At 39.0% G+C, this 17,959-nt stretch overlaps 1 protein-coding gene across 7 annotated transcripts in view; it reads right to left on the reverse strand.

Moving 5' to 3' along the window:
• Nucleotides 1-17,959, reverse strand: part of PHLDB2 (pleckstrin homology like domain family B member 2) — a 235,411-nt gene that overhangs the window by 52,379 nt on the left and 165,073 nt on the right. For all 7 annotated transcript variants that reach the window (XM_058437521.1, XM_058437518.1, XM_058437522.1 and 4 more), the window contains 3 exons: nucleotides 9,884-10,267; nucleotides 4,347-4,490; nucleotides 3,143-3,280 (listed from right to left, as the gene is read on the reverse strand). In XM_058437521.1, coding sequence (XP_058293504.1) covers nucleotides 3,143-3,280; nucleotides 4,347-4,490; nucleotides 9,884-10,267 — 666 coding nt within the window. The remainder of the gene's footprint in view (nucleotides 1-3,142; nucleotides 3,281-4,346; nucleotides 4,491-9,883; nucleotides 10,268-17,959) is intronic.

Consider the following 17,959-nt stretch of genomic DNA (forward strand, 5'->3'; position numbering starts at 1 on the left):
TGTGAAGAGAATGGATTGAAGGAAAGCAAGTGGAAGTAGACTAAGAGATTTTCATAACAGAGAAAAGAATGCTGTTAGTGGAGATGCAGAGATGTTGAAGTAATCGAGAAATAAGCTGGTAATCAACTGAATGTAGGGATGATAAGGAAAGACGTGTCAAGATCAATTTCCAGGTTTCTGTTGAACATATAGGTGAATAGAGATGCAATTTCCTAGTTGGAAACACTGGAGGATGGAGGGTGGAGGGTGGAAGGCAAGGGAAAAGATAAGATCAAGGGTTCAGTTATGGGTGTGTTCAATTGGAAATACCCATGAAATATCCAAGTGGGGATGTCAGGTAGGCACAGGATATGAGTCAGAATTCCAAAAAGGGTTATGAACTAGAGAAATCCCTATGATAGTCACCAGCATATGCAAGTTATTTGAAGCCATAGCTATAGAAGGACATGAGGGTACAAGAGAACTGAGTTCAGATGAGAGATAAAGAGTGAGAAAGAGGTAAGAGAAATGAATGGAAAACCAGAAGATTGTGGTACACAGAGGCAAAGAAAAGGGAGACAGTGAAGAAGCGCCAAGAAAAGAGCTGTCCCCTGTACTGAATGCTGCTCAGGAGTCTGATCAGGAGGGGACTGAAAAGCACCCAGCAGGCTGGGCAGCACTGAGGTCTTTAGTAGTCTTAACAGGAGAAAATCTGATGGAGGAGTAGAGGTCTAAGCCAACTGGAGTGAGAAAAATGTTTAATTGGAAAATGAAAAAAAGGAGACACAGTATACCCAGAAAATTGTTTAGTAAGTTTAGCTATGATGAAGAGAAGAGAGATAAGGTAGTAGCTTATTGTTAATCAATAAAGTAGTAATTTATTTTTAAAATAATAAAATTGGCATGCTGACAGTAAAGAGGGAGAAACTGCCCCCAGGGGGTGAGGGTGCAGAAAGAATGAAGACTTCAAGAAGGTGGGATAGGATGACACCCAGAGCACATCCAAAGCGACTGGTCTTTGATGGAAGGAGGGAACCCACCCTTCATTGTGAGAAGATGGGATGCTTCTAATTTCTCTGTGGTAAGATGATCTCTGAGCCAGAGGGATGAAAGTGGGCCAGGAGTATGAACAGAGTGTATGAAATAGCTGTGTCATTAAATGGTGGAATAAATTTATTTGAGAAACATAATAATGTTTTTGCCAAGCTGTGTTGAGTCTCTATTTGAGTTTACTTGTCAAGAACATGTAGTAACATCATCTAGACCAGTCTTTGTTTCCACTTCCCACATGCTCTTCGGGAGTTCCTCATCCCAAGCCAGTTTCTGCCATTTTTCACATGATGTAATGACAGACAATAATCCTACCTTCTAAGACCAACTAATTCCCTCATAGCTGTATGAGCTGGTCCTATGCACCAAGCTCCTGTAGACCCCTCTCCAGTGCATAGCCTCTGTCAAGCCATCAAAACAATATTAGGAAGGATGGAGGTAGCTTCCTTGCTTGTTTCTGCCCGTGTTCCTAGAATTCCACCTGAGAATTCCACCTTGAGAATATAAGATAACTTTCTCTGGGAAGTGAGATATAACATTGGCTCAACTTGCTTCACTTTTATGTAGAATCTGATATTAATGAGAAATACACAAATAGAATTTGCAGGCCATGCCATATGTGAGATACACAAAATAAATAACTACATGGATTAGGATAGCAGGAGGGCTCACAGGGAACATGATACCCAATTCCTATGTTACATGAGTTTTCCAATATGACGTAAATAGCAATAAAACTACTCTACTATTACTTAATTTAATTAATATTTGCTTGATAGTAAAATATTAACACAAGACATCTGATGCTTCCAATGAAGGCTTCTTGCAGAATCTTTGAAAAGCAGAGCCATTAACTGAATCCTTCAGTACTGCAGACTTAGACAGTCAACTCTTTGACTTCATTTTGGCCTTTCAAGAAAAATACACCCACTACCCAAATACTACTTAAAAGTCTGGGGGCTAATGAACATACATAAAATTTAATATGAAAAGCCTGTGCACTTTAATTCTGACATACTGGCAACCAAGAAATTGGTGTGTAGCATTTAATTTGACTTTTATTTCTGACTATCATTTTGAGCTCATTCTCTGGCACCAAGATCAAATGTGCTTATTTATAGGTCTTAAACAAATAAGAGCCTAAAAGAGAAGTCACGTTCAGCAGAAATTCTTTCTACACATTACCACTAGAAATTACTCAAACTAAAAAATTTTTCTTTCTCTCAGCTTAGTGGAGAACAAGTTGAGTAAAGAAGAATGTGTTAAAGCTTCTTTGCTTTTTCTTTCTCAAATTGGAATTTTATTTTCAATTTTATTTTTAGTTCAGCTCTAACTCACAATGGGAGAGGAGAGTGATGTATATTTCCCAGAGGAAAAAAACACATAAACAGACAAACCCAACTACCATCCTGAATTCTAAAATCTGCAAGTGATTTTTCATACTTTCCCTAATAGATATCAGCCACCATTCAGGTTGTGATCCAAAATGTATACACAGAACCTTTTCCAAGATAAGTGTCAATGGTGTTTCACAGATAGCTTTCTCTTGGCAGTGTGTGAGGACTACCCCCAGAAGAAAATTTTAGAAACTCCAATACATTTGTCAAAAAGCAGTGCACTTGCATTGAAAACAATAGCAAGGCAAAGCAGGTGAGATGAGTGGTTCTCATTCATCTGTTTAATAAACAGAAAAATGAAAAGAAATGAGGCAACCCTATTTGAATTTGCTTAAGCCATCCCTACAGGGCAGCAGTGGTAAAGAACTTCAGTAAACTAAAAAAAATTACTTAAAAAACACAATGGAATCAGAAAAGCAGAAAGGCCAATGAAAAAAAGCAAACAAACAACTCACTCATCTCAAGTAGGATAAAGCTGCCAGGAATATCGGCTCACGAATTATATGAACTCTGCTTTCTCAGCATCAGCTGCCCAGTGCCTGGCAGTTCTTAGTTTCTGACAATGTATGATCTTAGGATTTTTCTCTAGTGCCACTGCCTCCAGGAACATGACACACAAATCCAAAACCACAGTAATCCATTCAACATTTAAATTCAATCAATTGGGACCACCACTTTGCCCATAAAAACTGCATCGAAATATAATTTTCTTTTACCTTGGTCTTTTCACCAACAATGTTCTTTTCCAGTTCAGCTATTTTCCGGTTTAGATGATCCAAAATCTCCTTCTCCTTCATAAGTTCAGTTGTTTCAGATTTCTGTTCTCCATCCAGAAGAGCACATTCCATATCCAACTAAGGACACAAACCAAAGCTCAGAAGTGTTTCACCTTTGGGGATATTCTCAACTGACCACCCTAGAGATACATTTGCAACAGCTACAAATTTCCAAAAGTAATATTGTAGCAGCCAGATCGGGTGCCTGGGAACACTCCAGAGAGCCCAGGTGAAATCAGGATTCCCACATAAGCAAGCTAGAGAGCCTAGAATATATTCACTAAAAAAACTAGTTATCTTATCACTTAACTTTTCTACTATAACCCCTCTTCTTCTCACTTCTCAAGGATATTTTGCCTATTTGCTTCAGTTCAAGATCAAGCACAAACCACCATGGGAGCAGCCACGTCTTTCTTTCTTTGTCCCTAGAGCATGGGAAGAGAAAGTTACCCGAGCCCAGCATGTGAGCTCTGCATTCCTCGCAATGCCAGCAGGAGGGGCTTCCAGCATCTCTATGCAAGACAACAGGTGAGCAGTCCCCTAACCACTTAAGGGCCTATTGGTATCATCTGTAAGGACAGACACACAGATCTTCCCTAGGCAGAATTACGTGCCCCTTCTCATGCCATGGGGGTAACATAAAAATTGCCACTGTCTTCTATTGTGGTTATGCAGTATGTGTTCTCTCTGCTCCCCCCTGGTTTCCAAACCTCTAGAAACCTGGATCGATTTTTGATCCGCGTGTGAAGTTCATCATGGTGCCAATGTGATATCCAACTCACAGTAAAGCGTGTTCAGAAAACATTTGCTGGATTTGACCTTGAAATCTAAATACAGAGCACCTCAGCTGATAGATCCTCTGTTAGGTCAGAAAGCACATTCTAATTTAGACAAAGTTGGTTGAAGATTCATAAAGTACATTAAAGAGGGCTTAATGTGTTTATCTCATCTGGCTGGAAAAAAAAAGAAAGAAAAAAGGAATGTAGAAAAAGGGTATTTTCACTATACACAGGGAACCCACTGAATAAATGTATGCTTATGTTGATGTCTATGTATCTGGCCTCCAAAGCCTGTGCCTGAATGAGCAGCAATATTTTTAAGCTAAAGGAAAGAAAGAAAAAAGAGAAGAGCGTAAAAAGTTTACCTCTCTGAAAGATTCATCCATCTGATCATTTATGTCTTTGATTTTTTGCTTAAGTTCCTCGAGGTTGTTCAGAATGACTATCCGGGTTTCTTCCATTGCAGCCAACTCCTGAGATCTCTGTTCTTCACTTATACCCTCTGGGGTCTGCGATTAATCAATACAGAAATGGATTATTCACACCTCAGTTCTAGAATTTCCCAACTTGACTTGTAAACCATCCACAGGTCTAGGGTTTCACAGTCTGCATGCCCATGTAGATTTTAAAAGCATCCCTGCAATTGCATGCTTGGAGCTCTGATGTGTTTTTCCCACATAATGCCATCCTTGGCAGTTAGGCTCTCAGGAGAGTTCAGACAAACCAACTTCAGTTCACCAATTCATATCCTTTTGAAGCTAAAAGAACTAAGAGATTACACAGATAAGAAAGGTGTGGTATGTAGAGACTGAGATGACTTCTCCAAGGTTATAGAGAAAGTTCAGCATAACAGAGAACTAGAACTGACAGAAGACTTGTGGCATCTTCCTCAGGGATCTCTTGGGCGTGATCCTATGGTCATTACAAGCACAATATTCTCTCCTACCTTCCAGGTGAGGACATCTCCTACAAAAGCCTCTTGAATCTCTAGGCATACTGTTGGGTCTTGCTGCTAGGGTTATCTGCAAATGAGCATTCATGCTTATGTATTTCCTTCTCAACACAAGTTAGAAAAGCAAGGGCACATCACTTTGGGGAGCCATAAAATGATTTAAAATTACACACTCAGTATTAAATTAATTGATGCTTCACTTTTGTGTTAGTGCACTATTTCCTCTCTTTGTCCTATAGACCTTCTTGCTATATAGCATCTAAGACATTCCCTAAAACAGGACACTGGCCACCATTCGTAAAATTATTTAATGGAAAAACTGGTTCATCGGCAAGAAGTAAGAAAGTCAAGAAACAAATTAAGTGAGAGAGTGCATAGTTACACTCCTGAATGGAGCTATGACAGATGCCCAGGGAAGAAGGCAATATTGTAGATCACACATACAGTCAAAATGTGATTGTTTATTCTTCAAGAAGAGAATGGAGTGAATTAAAAATAGCTTCTTCTTTCTAGAATTTCTGGTTAGTTATCTTGGATATCACCTGGTAGAGACCAATCTTTCTATATATACTATATGTCAGTATGAATGTATTACTTATTTAAATTATCCCTTTTTGAAAAAGAAGTAATTTTTTTGGATCAGCAAGTCAATAATTATACAGTTTCACAAATGAAAATTGAAAACAGCAGCCCAATTGAGTAAATTATTGAATATTTGTCACTAATTATTAAAAAAAATCTTCAAATTAACCCCCAAAAAAACCCATTGAATATTTTTCACTAGGTTCACTAAATTTATTTGACAATCCTGATAATACATTTAAGAAGCCATCCATCATGTCATATTCTGTACTCTTTATTCATATTTATATTATTTATTCTTTACTCTACTTTGTAGCTTTTTAAAGTGATTCAACGATTCAGCATTTAGTACCTCAGGTTTGTTAGGACGAAGGTAAGCAGCTCTTCCAAGCTTTGACGTTTAGCTCTTTAATTGTCATCTTACATGAAATATCTTATCAGCTAATAAAACAACTGTTGACCTTTTTATCACAGACAATAAAGCTCATTGTCCTAATACTAAGGTGCCTGTTTTAAGCCATGAGGAATGCCTGTAATGGTGAAATGGCATTCCAGAATCACTGTGAGTAATCCTAGCAGGAAAGCCTCACCAAGGGCAGTATCCTGTTGAGTCAAGATTACATATTAGGTTTCTACTTCCAAAATGACTTAAAAATATCTCTTTCACAGGTGGAAGCAACGCATTAAGAAAAATACAAAACAATAGAACTATCTGCAAAACTCCAAACTTTATAAGCAAGTAGGGGGTAAAGATGGTTAATAGTGGGAATCATCTGCATAATTCAAAGTTTTTAGAAAGTTTATCACAATAGATATATTTAATAATAGACAACTTAAGAGTCTGTTTATAGCAATAAATGCCATCTAGGAAATGTTTGTGGTTTTTTTCTAAGTTATTTATAAGAAGCAAAATCTCCAGGAAGCATTCTAAAACCAAACGCTTTATGATAGAATGGGGTGAGGACAATGTAACCTCATTTATTAACCAAATAAAGAAAACCAATAGAAAGCCAAGGTGTGGTAGCCACCGAGTAGCTTTAAGTTTTATAGTGACAGAGAATGTTGTAATTTTAAACATATGCCCTTCATTTTAATTTCTCTGGGAATTTTTTTTTTCCAGTAATGGACAGGAATCTACTAACAGTGACGTTTTAATAAGCACATTACACGTGTATGTGCATCCTCTAATATGTTATCTTTGGGGAAACTTGATCCACACAGGAAAGGGGAGAGATGATAGGGGAAAAGACACTTTCTGCTTGCCCCTTTTTCACAGATTTCTTCTTAAAACCCTTTTGCAGCCAAAGGAGAGGGGTGCAAGGGACTCAAAAGGAGAAAGATGAGCCACTTTCCAGACAACTTTTACCTCAGGAGGTGGTTCACAAAGGCCGACTAAAATCAGCATATTTCCAAAGTCATCTGCATCTGTAAGTGTTGCATAAAGCAAGTTCTTGACTGGTAACTCTCAGGTTTCCTAAATATCATTAAGATTGTTTTGTATAGTTAAGTCAACTAACAGTGTTTTTCACATTCCTCTCTTCACCATTTATCCCTAAATTGATTATTAACTTTGTACTTTGTTAGGCAAGTAATCCAGTGTGGAAATTAATTGAAGAGAAAGAGCATGCAAAACAAATAGGAGGGTTTTTTAAAAAGAATTTTCTATCTGCTGTCTCAAGGTAATATATGTCTGCCTTCAGAAAGTAATAAGTAAAAAAATGTGTTTCTTGGAATCCATCAGCTCCGCTCACTTGTACTCTTTCTACACTGCTGTGTGGTAACCTGTGTGTCCTTGATGTTTCCTGCCTCTAAAGGATGCAGAGTCTTACCTCTCTTGCAACAATAGATGCTGCACTAAGCTTCAGAGGCCTCCTATTCCACAATTACACGTTTGAGCAATTAAAAACATCTGCCAAGATCTGCTCGTGTACACACCAACAGCATTCTTGTCATAGCCCTCTCCAGGAGGAAACCTGTCTCCTAAAAGATAGTCTTTAGAGAGAGCACACAGCTTAATGTTTTTAACAAAAAACTGGCAGATCTCCATAAAGGAAAGAGATGTGAAAAGATTTAAAATCAAAAGGAAGCCAAGGATTTCTAAGGAAGCCCAATGGCTGATGACAACAGCTCAACTTTTCAAGTGATGGGTCATTTACTGTGCCTGAACAACAACAACTTTTGATTCCTCCCTGCCCCTACTTTCTTCCCTATCCTGGTTTCTAACCATTGCAACTCTCTGCCCACAGAAACAGATGTCCTGTTGAGAATTACTCTCCACTGAGAATTAGTAAGGTAAACATGGTCACTACAGCAAAAAGAAGGGACGGGTAGGGCTCAGTGGCGCACCCTTGTCATCCTAGCACTTTGGGAGGCCGAGGCAGGCGGATCACTTGAGGTCAGGAGCTCGAGACTGGCCTAGCCAACATGGTGAAACCTTGTCTCTACTAAAAATACAAAAATTAGCCAGGCATGGTGGCGTGTGCCTGTAGTCACCACTACTCGGGAGGCTGAGGCAGGAGATTCACTTGAACCCGGAAGGCAGAGCTTGCAGTGAGCCTAGATTGCACCACTGCACTCCAGCCTAGGTGACACAGCAAGACTCTGTCTCAAAAAAAAGAAAGAAAGAAAAAAGAAGGGATTGATGTCCAACATGTATTCAACAGTCCAAAGTCCTGATGTGTATGATGGAAAAACTCACTAGGTAGATAATGATTTCTGACTAGGAACATTCACTGTAAAAGTCTTGCTGTAGCTAAACAAACACACAAACTCCCCTGAATAATGCCCATGTGATAAATTACTGCCAGAATTCAGTACCATGACAATATCTTTCTCTTAAAGAGTCAATGTGTCCTTCTCTTATAACAAAAGATTAACTAAAGAATCTCACAGTTGAACTTAATAGTAAGCGTCAATTAAGCGAATCAATACATTAATCCTACTTATTCCTAAATAAGTAAATCCACCTTGTGAATATGGTATCTGCTTTTTCCTCCTATTTAGTATTTTTGTTATTCTAATTTTAGTCCAATAAAATTTATATGTTTCATTGTAAGCGCCTTCGAATCATTTTTGGAGAAATTTAAAACCTAAATTGTTGTAGAAAAAAATTCTTAACCTGTGTGAAAAAAACGTAATAACAAAAGATTTTGGGGTTCTAAGTCCTGTACAGAAAGAAAAAGAAAAAAAAAATTTAAAAAGATTTTCCCTTAAACTCCATTTAACAAATCCTCAAAAGAATGACAATTTTAAACCAACATACAACCAGAAGACTAAATAGTACTTATGAGTACCAATAAATCTTAAACTCCTAAATGTCCAAAAAATATAAATAAAGTCAAAATAAAGACTAGATAAAAGACTAATCTGCTTACCACAAACAGCTCTTACTACTCAGTAAAATACAAGACAAATAAAACAATTTAAAAAATGGGTGAAGAACATGAATAAGTGGGTCAAAAAATACAAATAATAACTAAAAATATGAAAAGATCCCCAACTTGATGCATAATTAAAGAAAAGCAAATTAAACTTCTATCAATTTGGCTAATTGAAAAAATTTGACAATATGCAACCTTGGCAAGTGTATGGAGAACACTTGTGTTTATATGGAGAACACTTGTGTTTATATGCACATATAAACTTAGTCAAAGTGTCACCTGGATATATAGACTCTTTTTTTAATATGGTCTTTTAGAAGTACAATTTGGAAATATTGAGTAAAGTGAAAAATACACAAACTCTTTGACCCAGCAATTCCACTTTTAGTAAGTAATCCCACAGACACATTTGCAGAATTGTGCAAATATATATATGCTACAATATTTGCTGCATATGGATTTTATTAGCAAAAAAAAAAAAAAACCTGAAAATAATTGGTAGTTGCAAACAAAAGAAATGCAATTGGTCATTAAAAAGAATGAGGTAGAGCCGTATATAGTAATATGCAAAGATGCCCAAGGCATTTAGTGAGGGAAAAAATGTACAGAACACTATGTGTGTGTGTGTCTGTCTATGCCTATAACAGCCATATATACACAGAAAATACTAGGAAGGCAGGTAAGACAATTTTAGCACCAGTTTTACACCTGCTTATCACTCAGGTGTACAACCTGAAAGGGTGCAGGGAGAAGAGAAATGTTCTTTCTTTCTACTCTTCTGTGCTGCTACATTTTTTACAGTGCAAATTTGTTACTTTACAGTAAACACCTTAATTTGCTGCACCTTGCTCAGCTAATGACCTCTTAAATTGAAACTTCACTGAAAACATCCTGGATAATTAGCATGATAAAATCACCAGTTTCCATGCCAAAGCATATGCACAGCCCTAGACCTTAAATCCGAGTATCTTTGCTGGGCCAACATTACCTTTGGTAGGATACTTAGATAAGAGGACTCGCTGGAAGCTTTCGGAAAGGTGGAGGATGGTGGTGGAGGAGTCCGGGTGAGGTCGCTGAGTAGTTCATCATTCCTGGTGCTCCTGGGGGTAAAGAAGCTGGCACTGCTCTGACTGAGACTCCCACAGCTTGCCAAGTCTGCATCAGGGAGGGAGTCTTTCCGGTGGCACCTGTATCTTGTGTCAGGGCTCATGAGGGATTCTTCAAACACAGATTCCTCATCAGAGAGCTGCAGCTTCTCAAGCTCCTTGTTGATTTTCTGCACATCTTCCACGGTGGTCCCAGTAGATAAGCGACTGTCAGGCTTTGTGTATTCAGCACAGAGACTGAGGATGGTCTCCAGACGCTGTCTCTCCTGGAACACAGAGAGGAGGGGAAGGTCAGTGGGTTTGTGAGAATGAACACAACTCCAAACAAAAAGACTGAAGAGGCTAGGACAACTGGTGCTTGCATTCCATACATAAACCCACAAACACTCGGCTGGTAATGATTTTCATAATCTTTGACTGATGCATTTAAAGATCCAGGTGAAATGGGGTTTAACAATGCCCAACTTTCCTGCCAAACTCAATTCTGGCTTCTACTCTCTCTCCTTTATTGGTATATCACAGGGCTGGCCCTAGCACACGTCAGCACTCGGTAACCCTTTTCATAACTTATCAATTCTCCAAGGTTTCTGAAGGGTGGGGTTAGGGAGAAAGACAAGGTCTTACTCTGTCCCAAAGGCTGGAGTGCAGTGGCACAATCACAGCTCACTTTAACTCCTGGGCTCCAGTGATCCTCCTGCCTCAGCCTCCCAAAAGTCACTGAGATTACAGGCACATGCCATAGCACCAAACTCATTTTTTCTTTAAACCTCCATTTCCTATCTATCCTCCTTCCCAGCCTCTACTTATCTACCTTCAACAATATCTAGCTTTTTCATCACTACTGACTTAATACTTGTGCTTAAAATTAATTCTCTAACTTCCTAAATATTATCCTACTGTTAGACTATGCACTAGACACACAAAGAGAAAAACAGCTACTTACTGAATCTTTTAATTTAAAAGATCTATGTCTTCAATTTTTTTTTTTTTTAAATTTTGAAAATTTTCAAAACTTTTTAATGCCTGGTCACCATATAAAGGTCTTTCTCTACTAATTTCTTATATAATTAAAATTATAAAAGAGATAGAATGTTGCACTAAAATGAAGAACATTTCACGTCAAGTCCAGATAGACACCTATGTAACTCAAATTCGGAGGTCATTAAATCTTTGATTAATTTAGCTAGAAAATAAAATTTGTTTTTTTAAAAATCAATACATAGGCCATTGATATCTATAACAGTACTGCAATCTTACCAGACTCCCCATGCAACAGGTAGATATTTATGATTTTGAACTTTAAGTAAGTTAATTATATAGTTTGTGAGCAACAGGATACAATTTATAAAATGCTTCTCTGCTTCTTATAAACTTAGACAGCATTGCTTGAGGTAGGAAATCTCAACATCTTTACCTGTCATGTTAATTCCAAGGCCAAAGTGAAAAAAGAACTAAAAACAAAAACCATCTGTTGTGATCACAGTTACCACACTGAGAAGAGACTTCACACGCTCTCCATAGGAAAACATTTTCCGAACTGCTTATCAGCAATAAAGCAGAAAAATATTAAGCATCACTGGACTGCTGTTCTCATTTCAATTGCAGCTAATTTGTAAAGACAAACTTTAGAAGACAATTAGCTCTTTATTAGTTGACACTGTTAACAAGCAGAAAAGTCAAATAGGAACAGACCAACATAACTTCTTAGGCTCCATTAAATACATTACTTAAATGACAAGACAGATATTTAAGGCGTATCTGACTTATATTTGCCCTCTAAAGTAATCCCCCAACAAAAAAATAAAAAAGCAACACCTTGATCAAAAGGACTATTAAGCTAGTTCCTACAAGCTCGCACCTCCCTTTCACTGCCTGAACTTCTGGACTCCAGCTGCAGCTCCATCCTCATGGCCTCTTCCCACGGCAGGCACTCATAGCTACACACTCTCATCTTGGGCTCTTCTGAACCCTATCCATCCAGGAGCCCTGGTACTTATTTATCTCTTCAGTTTCCACCAGCTGCCAAGCCCTGCCCACCTCAGCTTTATAGGGAGGAAGCAGGGGGGGGACATAGCCTTCATTGACTTATTTTAAAATTCTCCAACAATCTGGAAAAGTCTACATGGGCATATGCAAAAACAACCTCCAAGAGCATATGTAAGGAGAGGGAGAGGGACAAGATGTTACATTTTACTTCTCAACAGCATCTATATTAGAGGCAAATCTCTAAAGAAAAGTTCTTTTTCTGCCACTTAGGTAATTAAGTTGAAGCATCTAAACTCAGTCTTTCCTAATATTTGTAGTATAACATGTATACATTAGCCTTGGCATAAATATTTGGGATTATCTGAAAGTTGTCCATTTCCAATTACCTGGGCTCTAAGGTGTGGTGTTCAAAAGCACATAAGGTGTGGTGTTCAAAAGCATGAAAGATATTTCTGTCTAGCCTGGAATACATAGAAAAATTCCTCCCACATGGCCTTCCCCAAATAGTTTCTTTTTCTGCCAGTGATATTGCTTAATTCCAAAGGGAATAAATGATCCCAGCCTTAAGATGAATGCTATTTCAGACAGTGAAACGCAGTATTGAAAGGCTTGTGTACAGGAAGTTTGGTCTACTGGTATGTGTTTCTCTCTATTCTTATCACTCCATTCACAGCCAATCTGTCCAAGTTTGAATCACTGACACATGCAGCACTGCTGCCCACGAGTTTAAAAGAAAACCAGGTTGTGCTGAGACACACTGGCCCTATAAAAGCTGCACCAAAGAAAAATAAACGATGTCCAAGGTGTGTCAGAAGAAAGTCTGTAAGGCATTTCAGAAAGCACTACAGGAAGCCTTTTAAGGAAAACTCTGAACAGAAATTACTCTCATAAGATAATTCTCCCTTCAGTCTTCTGCACTCTGGAGTCTTCTTCCTTCCCATTCATCATGCCAATAGCCTCCAACCTGCATGACCCAAATCCAGAACGACCATTCCAGACAAGAACCTTTCAAGAATCAAAGAGGGCACTGTTAATAATTATGCTGGAACCTCAAATGCAAACTGGGATTGGTCCTGGCAAACTGTGATGTCTGTCCCCTACTTAAAACCAAACTTTCCTTGAAGCTTCACCTAACAACCTGCTATTTAATAAGTCGAGAGGCTGGCTGCCCTCTGAGATTTCCAAATCCTACCCACCTTTCCAAACTAGCAATCTACTGTTCATTCTCTTGAAAAGTCCAAGTACAGAGCCTACATACCTTAATGCTCCAAAATATCAGTGCTAAGAATTTAGAAAGTAGTTCATCTTGAATAAAATTATTTTACATATATTTTTTTTCGCCCTTCCCATTTCTCCGTTTCTTCATCTCTGTATCCCACATATATCAAAGGAAGTGTTGAAGGAGACACAAGATTTTAGAAAGTATACGTAAAGAAAATTGTGAGAAATTTTTCACTTAGAGGTTAAAGGGGAAAAAAAAGGTAATGGGCTAGGGGTATGTTTTTTGACCTCTGAGCTTTTTTCCATCTTCAGGGGAATGTGTCTGACATTGTTCCCACTGCAGATTCACAGCCCTCAGGAAAGGGTACCATCCATCTCCTAAACCCATCCAGGGCCCTTGTAACTAACACCAACCAGTGTAGGTCACAGGACGGTACACATACTGCATAAATACATACATTATGCAGAAAACCAACTGCTGACACTCAAGCACAGGTGTAATCTTCGCTAAAAACCTTTTGCTATAACTAGTATGTTGGGTCATGTATTACTTAAAACAAAGGTCAACCTTTGATTTTTAGATATAATTTAGTTGAAATGGGATTTTTTTTTTTAGGAGGATCTATTATAACTGGTGTGACTTGACTTCTCTCTTCTATTAGCCCCAGGACTTCAATGTCTCCATAATCTTCAGTTCAACAAAGGTCTACTAACTTACTTATTGTCTAGTAACGTGCTGGGAATCCATAAATGAAAAAAGATGGCAAGATGAAAATTTTTTTCTTTTTTTCTTAGACAAAGTCTGTCAATGTCACCCAGGCTGGAGCACAGTGGTGCACTCATAGCTCACTGCAAGCCTCGATCTCCTGGGCTCAAGGGATCCTCCCACCTCAGCCTCCAGAGTAGCTGGGACTCCAGGCTCGCAACCTTGCCCAACTAATTTTTTAACTTTTTGGAAGAAAGACGGCGTCTTGCTATGTTGCACAGGCTGGCCTCAAGCCCCTGGACTCAAGTAATCTTCCTCTCACCTTGGCCTCTCACATGAGACACTGCACATAGCAAAACATAGCACTTCTACCCTCAAATCTTTAATAGGAGGCAGAAATAGGTGATCAGTTATAAAAGCAGTGATAACAGAAGTTTATAGACAACCTATGAGTTCACACATGGGGAAACAGTACACAAAAATTACAGAAAAACAAATTTGAGTCCTCAAGGATAAATATAAGTCTGTCTGGTCTACTGGGACAGTGGGGTGGGCAGGGCATTTCCATAAAAGCACCACAGAAGCAAAGGCATAGAGCTGTGGCATATCATGGTATGCTCAGAGATCAGCAACTATTATGTGGCTAGAGAGACAGGGTCTTTTGGGGGAAGAGGGATGAGGTACCTGCACAGAAATGGGTCAGATTTCTTCCTCTTAGGGATTACAACAGCCCTAAAGTAAGTTTTGGAAACAACAAGAGTCAGGAACCCTGGTCTAAAAGTGAGTGATGGAATGAGAAAAGCTGGTGTGGACAGCAGGTATGCAGACTTCCCAGGATTCCATGTACAAATCCTGATGTTTCAATTAGGTAATGACAGAAAGGAGGGAAAACAGAAGCAATGGCTCAAAGTCTGTTATATGGGTCTGTCTGTTTTAGAGATAAATCCTTGAGGGTAGTAACTGGGCTATTATGATCAGTTCACCTCTTTCTGGACACAGGGTAAGACGGCTCCTCTCTTCCTCACCCTCAAACTGGATATGGCCCTCAGACTTGTACCAGCCAATGAAGTGTGAAAAGCAAGGTGTATCACCTCTGCATGAACAACAGCCAGGGCATGATTCATCACATGCCTTGCTCTAACATGACAGAGTGGCTCTCCAGATTGGCTGCAAGTGTTGGCTCCATCAGGAAACGTGGAGCAGAGGCCTCTTTTAACCGACACTAGTCCTGGAGTGTAAGAAAGAAATAGACCTGTATTTAAGCCTTGGAGTTGTTTTTAAATTTTATTAATGGACTTCTACATTATGACTAATAAACCATGTGCAATTTCAGGCAGAACACTTTTCCAAAACTTAGAGATGAGGGACTCAGGGATCCTACTAAAGAAACCTCCGTTACTTTTTGGGTAATAAATAATTTGTCTTTGCCCAAAGAGAGGTCTGACCTTTGCCATTTGCTTCTGGGAGATAATCTATGTCATACTCAACTGCAGTGTCTTTGTTTAGGGTAGAGTGGGCCACATGTGATGATCTTAGGGTATAGGCTGGCCACTCCAGAAAGACCAATTATGTGATTTGGTGTGGGGGCCTTAAGTCATGGGTTATCAGTCAACCTGGAGACTGAAATTAACCATGTGGGAAACTGATCAATTAGTAATGCTTATGTGATGAAGTCTCAATAAAAACTATGGCAAAACCCCATCTCTACAAAAAAATGCAAAAATTAGCCGGGCATGGTGGCTCACGCCTGTAGTCTCAGCTACGTGGGAGGCTGAGGCTGGAGGATCACTTGAGTCCAGGAGGCAGAGGTTGCAGTGAGCTGATATAGCACCACTGCACTCCAGCCTGAGAGACAGAGGGAGACCCTGTCTCAAAAAAACAAAACAGAAAAAAATAGCTGGGCACGGTGGCTCACACCGGTAATCCCAAAACTTTGGAAGGTTGAGGTGTGTGGATCACCAGAGGTCAGGAGTTTTAGACCAGCCTAATATGGTTAAACCCTGTATCTACTAAAAATACAAAAATCAGCCGGGAGTGGTGGTGGGCGCCTGTAGTCCCAGCTACTCGGGAGGGTGAGACAGGAGAATTGCTTGAACCCAGGAGGCAAAGGTTGCAGTTAGCCCAGTCGTGCTACTACACTCCAACTTGGGCAACAAAGCAAGACTCTCTCTCTCAAAAAACAAACAAACAAACAAACAAACAAACAAACAACCTGTGGGTACTACAGCTTGGGTAAGCCTCCCTGTCATGTGCACACTATCACCTACCAATGCTTAATGCTGGTAGAGTAACACATTCTGACCTACAGGAAAAGGACATGGAAGTGTTGCCTTTAGAACTCTTTGGACTCTGCCCTATGTGTGTCTTTCTTTGGCTAATCTTTATCTGTATCCTTTCCCTATAGTGAATCATAACTATGCTTATAATAGTTGTCAAAGGGTTCTGTGAAGTCTTTCTAGTGAATTATCAAATCTGAGGGTGGTCTACGAAACCCCAGAACTTGCAGTTGGTGTCATATGTGGGGGAAATCTTGTGTGGAGACATTGCTCTTCAGCCTTGTCACTGGCTTTCACATTAACACAAACATTGCCTTAGTATTGTTTTTATCAGTTTAGGACAAATGATCTCATTTGTATATAACAGTGAGGGGTTTTTATCATTTGGTTTTACAAATTATCTTTATGGAAGTCAGTTCAATGTCTAGCTTCTTAGCCAGACATTATTTTATTTTATACACTGGCTGGGAAGTCTGCCTTCAGGCTTGTGGTCAGGAAAACACTTTACTCTGCCACCCTTAGTTTAAACAGCATTTGCATGTATGCGTGCACCATCAGTAGGGCTGAGCTGGAAAGAGGAAATAAAAGTGTAATGCCTTTGTATGGACTGTGTCTGCTCTGGAAGCAACTGTAAGTTATTGGAGAATGTGACAGCCACTAACTGACCAACATTTGTTATGTGCAGATTACTATTGATGTTTTGTATGCTAATGCCTATTCTTCCAAAGAATAATATATAACTGTACTGAGAGTGAGACATATGTGAATAACTAGGACAGCATTTACCACTCATTGATTTTCAATACCCACTTCTCAAACATACTCAATACACTTACATACACAAACACACTGCCTAAGGAGACCACGGCCATTCTGCTTAAATTCCCTAGACTTCCCTCTTCTATCTTTGTCCATCTAGTCCTTTCTTCAATGTACTATAGTGGCTAAATGCATGAACTCTGGAGCCAGACCACTTAGGTCTGAATCTGGGTTCTGCAGCTACCTGTGTGACCCTGGCCAAGCTATTTAGCTTCTTTGTGTCTCAGTTTCCTCAAGTATAAACCAGAATTACTAGAATATCTACCTTATTGGGTTATCATGAGGATTTATATATATGAATGTATACAGTTATGTGTTGCTTAACGATGGGGATGTGTTCTAAGAAATGCAAGGTTAGGCTATTTCGTTTTTGTGCAGACATCAGGGTGTACTTACTCAAACATATATAGTATTAGCCTACTACATACCTAGCCTATATTGTATAGTCTATTGCGCCTAGGCTACAAACTTGCAAAGCATGTTACTGCACTGAATGTTGTAGGCAATTGTAACACCATGGTAAGTACTTGTGTATCTAAACATACCTAAACATAGAAAGTACACTAAAAATATGGTATTACAATTGTATAGGACCACTATCATATTTGTGGTCCATCATTGACCAAAACAAAATATCTGCACACATAATGACATTCCAGTCAACAAGGTGCTACATATACAAAGGTAGTCCCATAAAATTATAATGGGTGTCATCTTCCATTCTCTAACCTGAAAAACATAAAGGAAAAAAAAGATTATAATGGAGCTGAAAAATTCCTATTTTTAAATGACATAATAGCTGTTATAACATCACAGTGCAACTTATTACTCATGTGTTTGCAGTGATGCTGATATAAACAAACCTACTGCAAAACATGTTGAGGAATCCCTAGCTTACCCATGGGGTGACCCTCCCAAAGGTAGCTCAGACTTTTAACGTTGGGTGTGGT

The sequence above is a fragment of the Hylobates moloch genome, unplaced genomic scaffold (genome assembly GCF_009828535.3).
Source record: "Hylobates moloch isolate HMO894 unplaced genomic scaffold, HMol_V3 SCAFFOLD_4, whole genome shotgun sequence".
Taxonomy (NCBI): Eukaryota; Metazoa; Chordata; class Mammalia; order Primates; family Hylobatidae; genus Hylobates; species Hylobates moloch.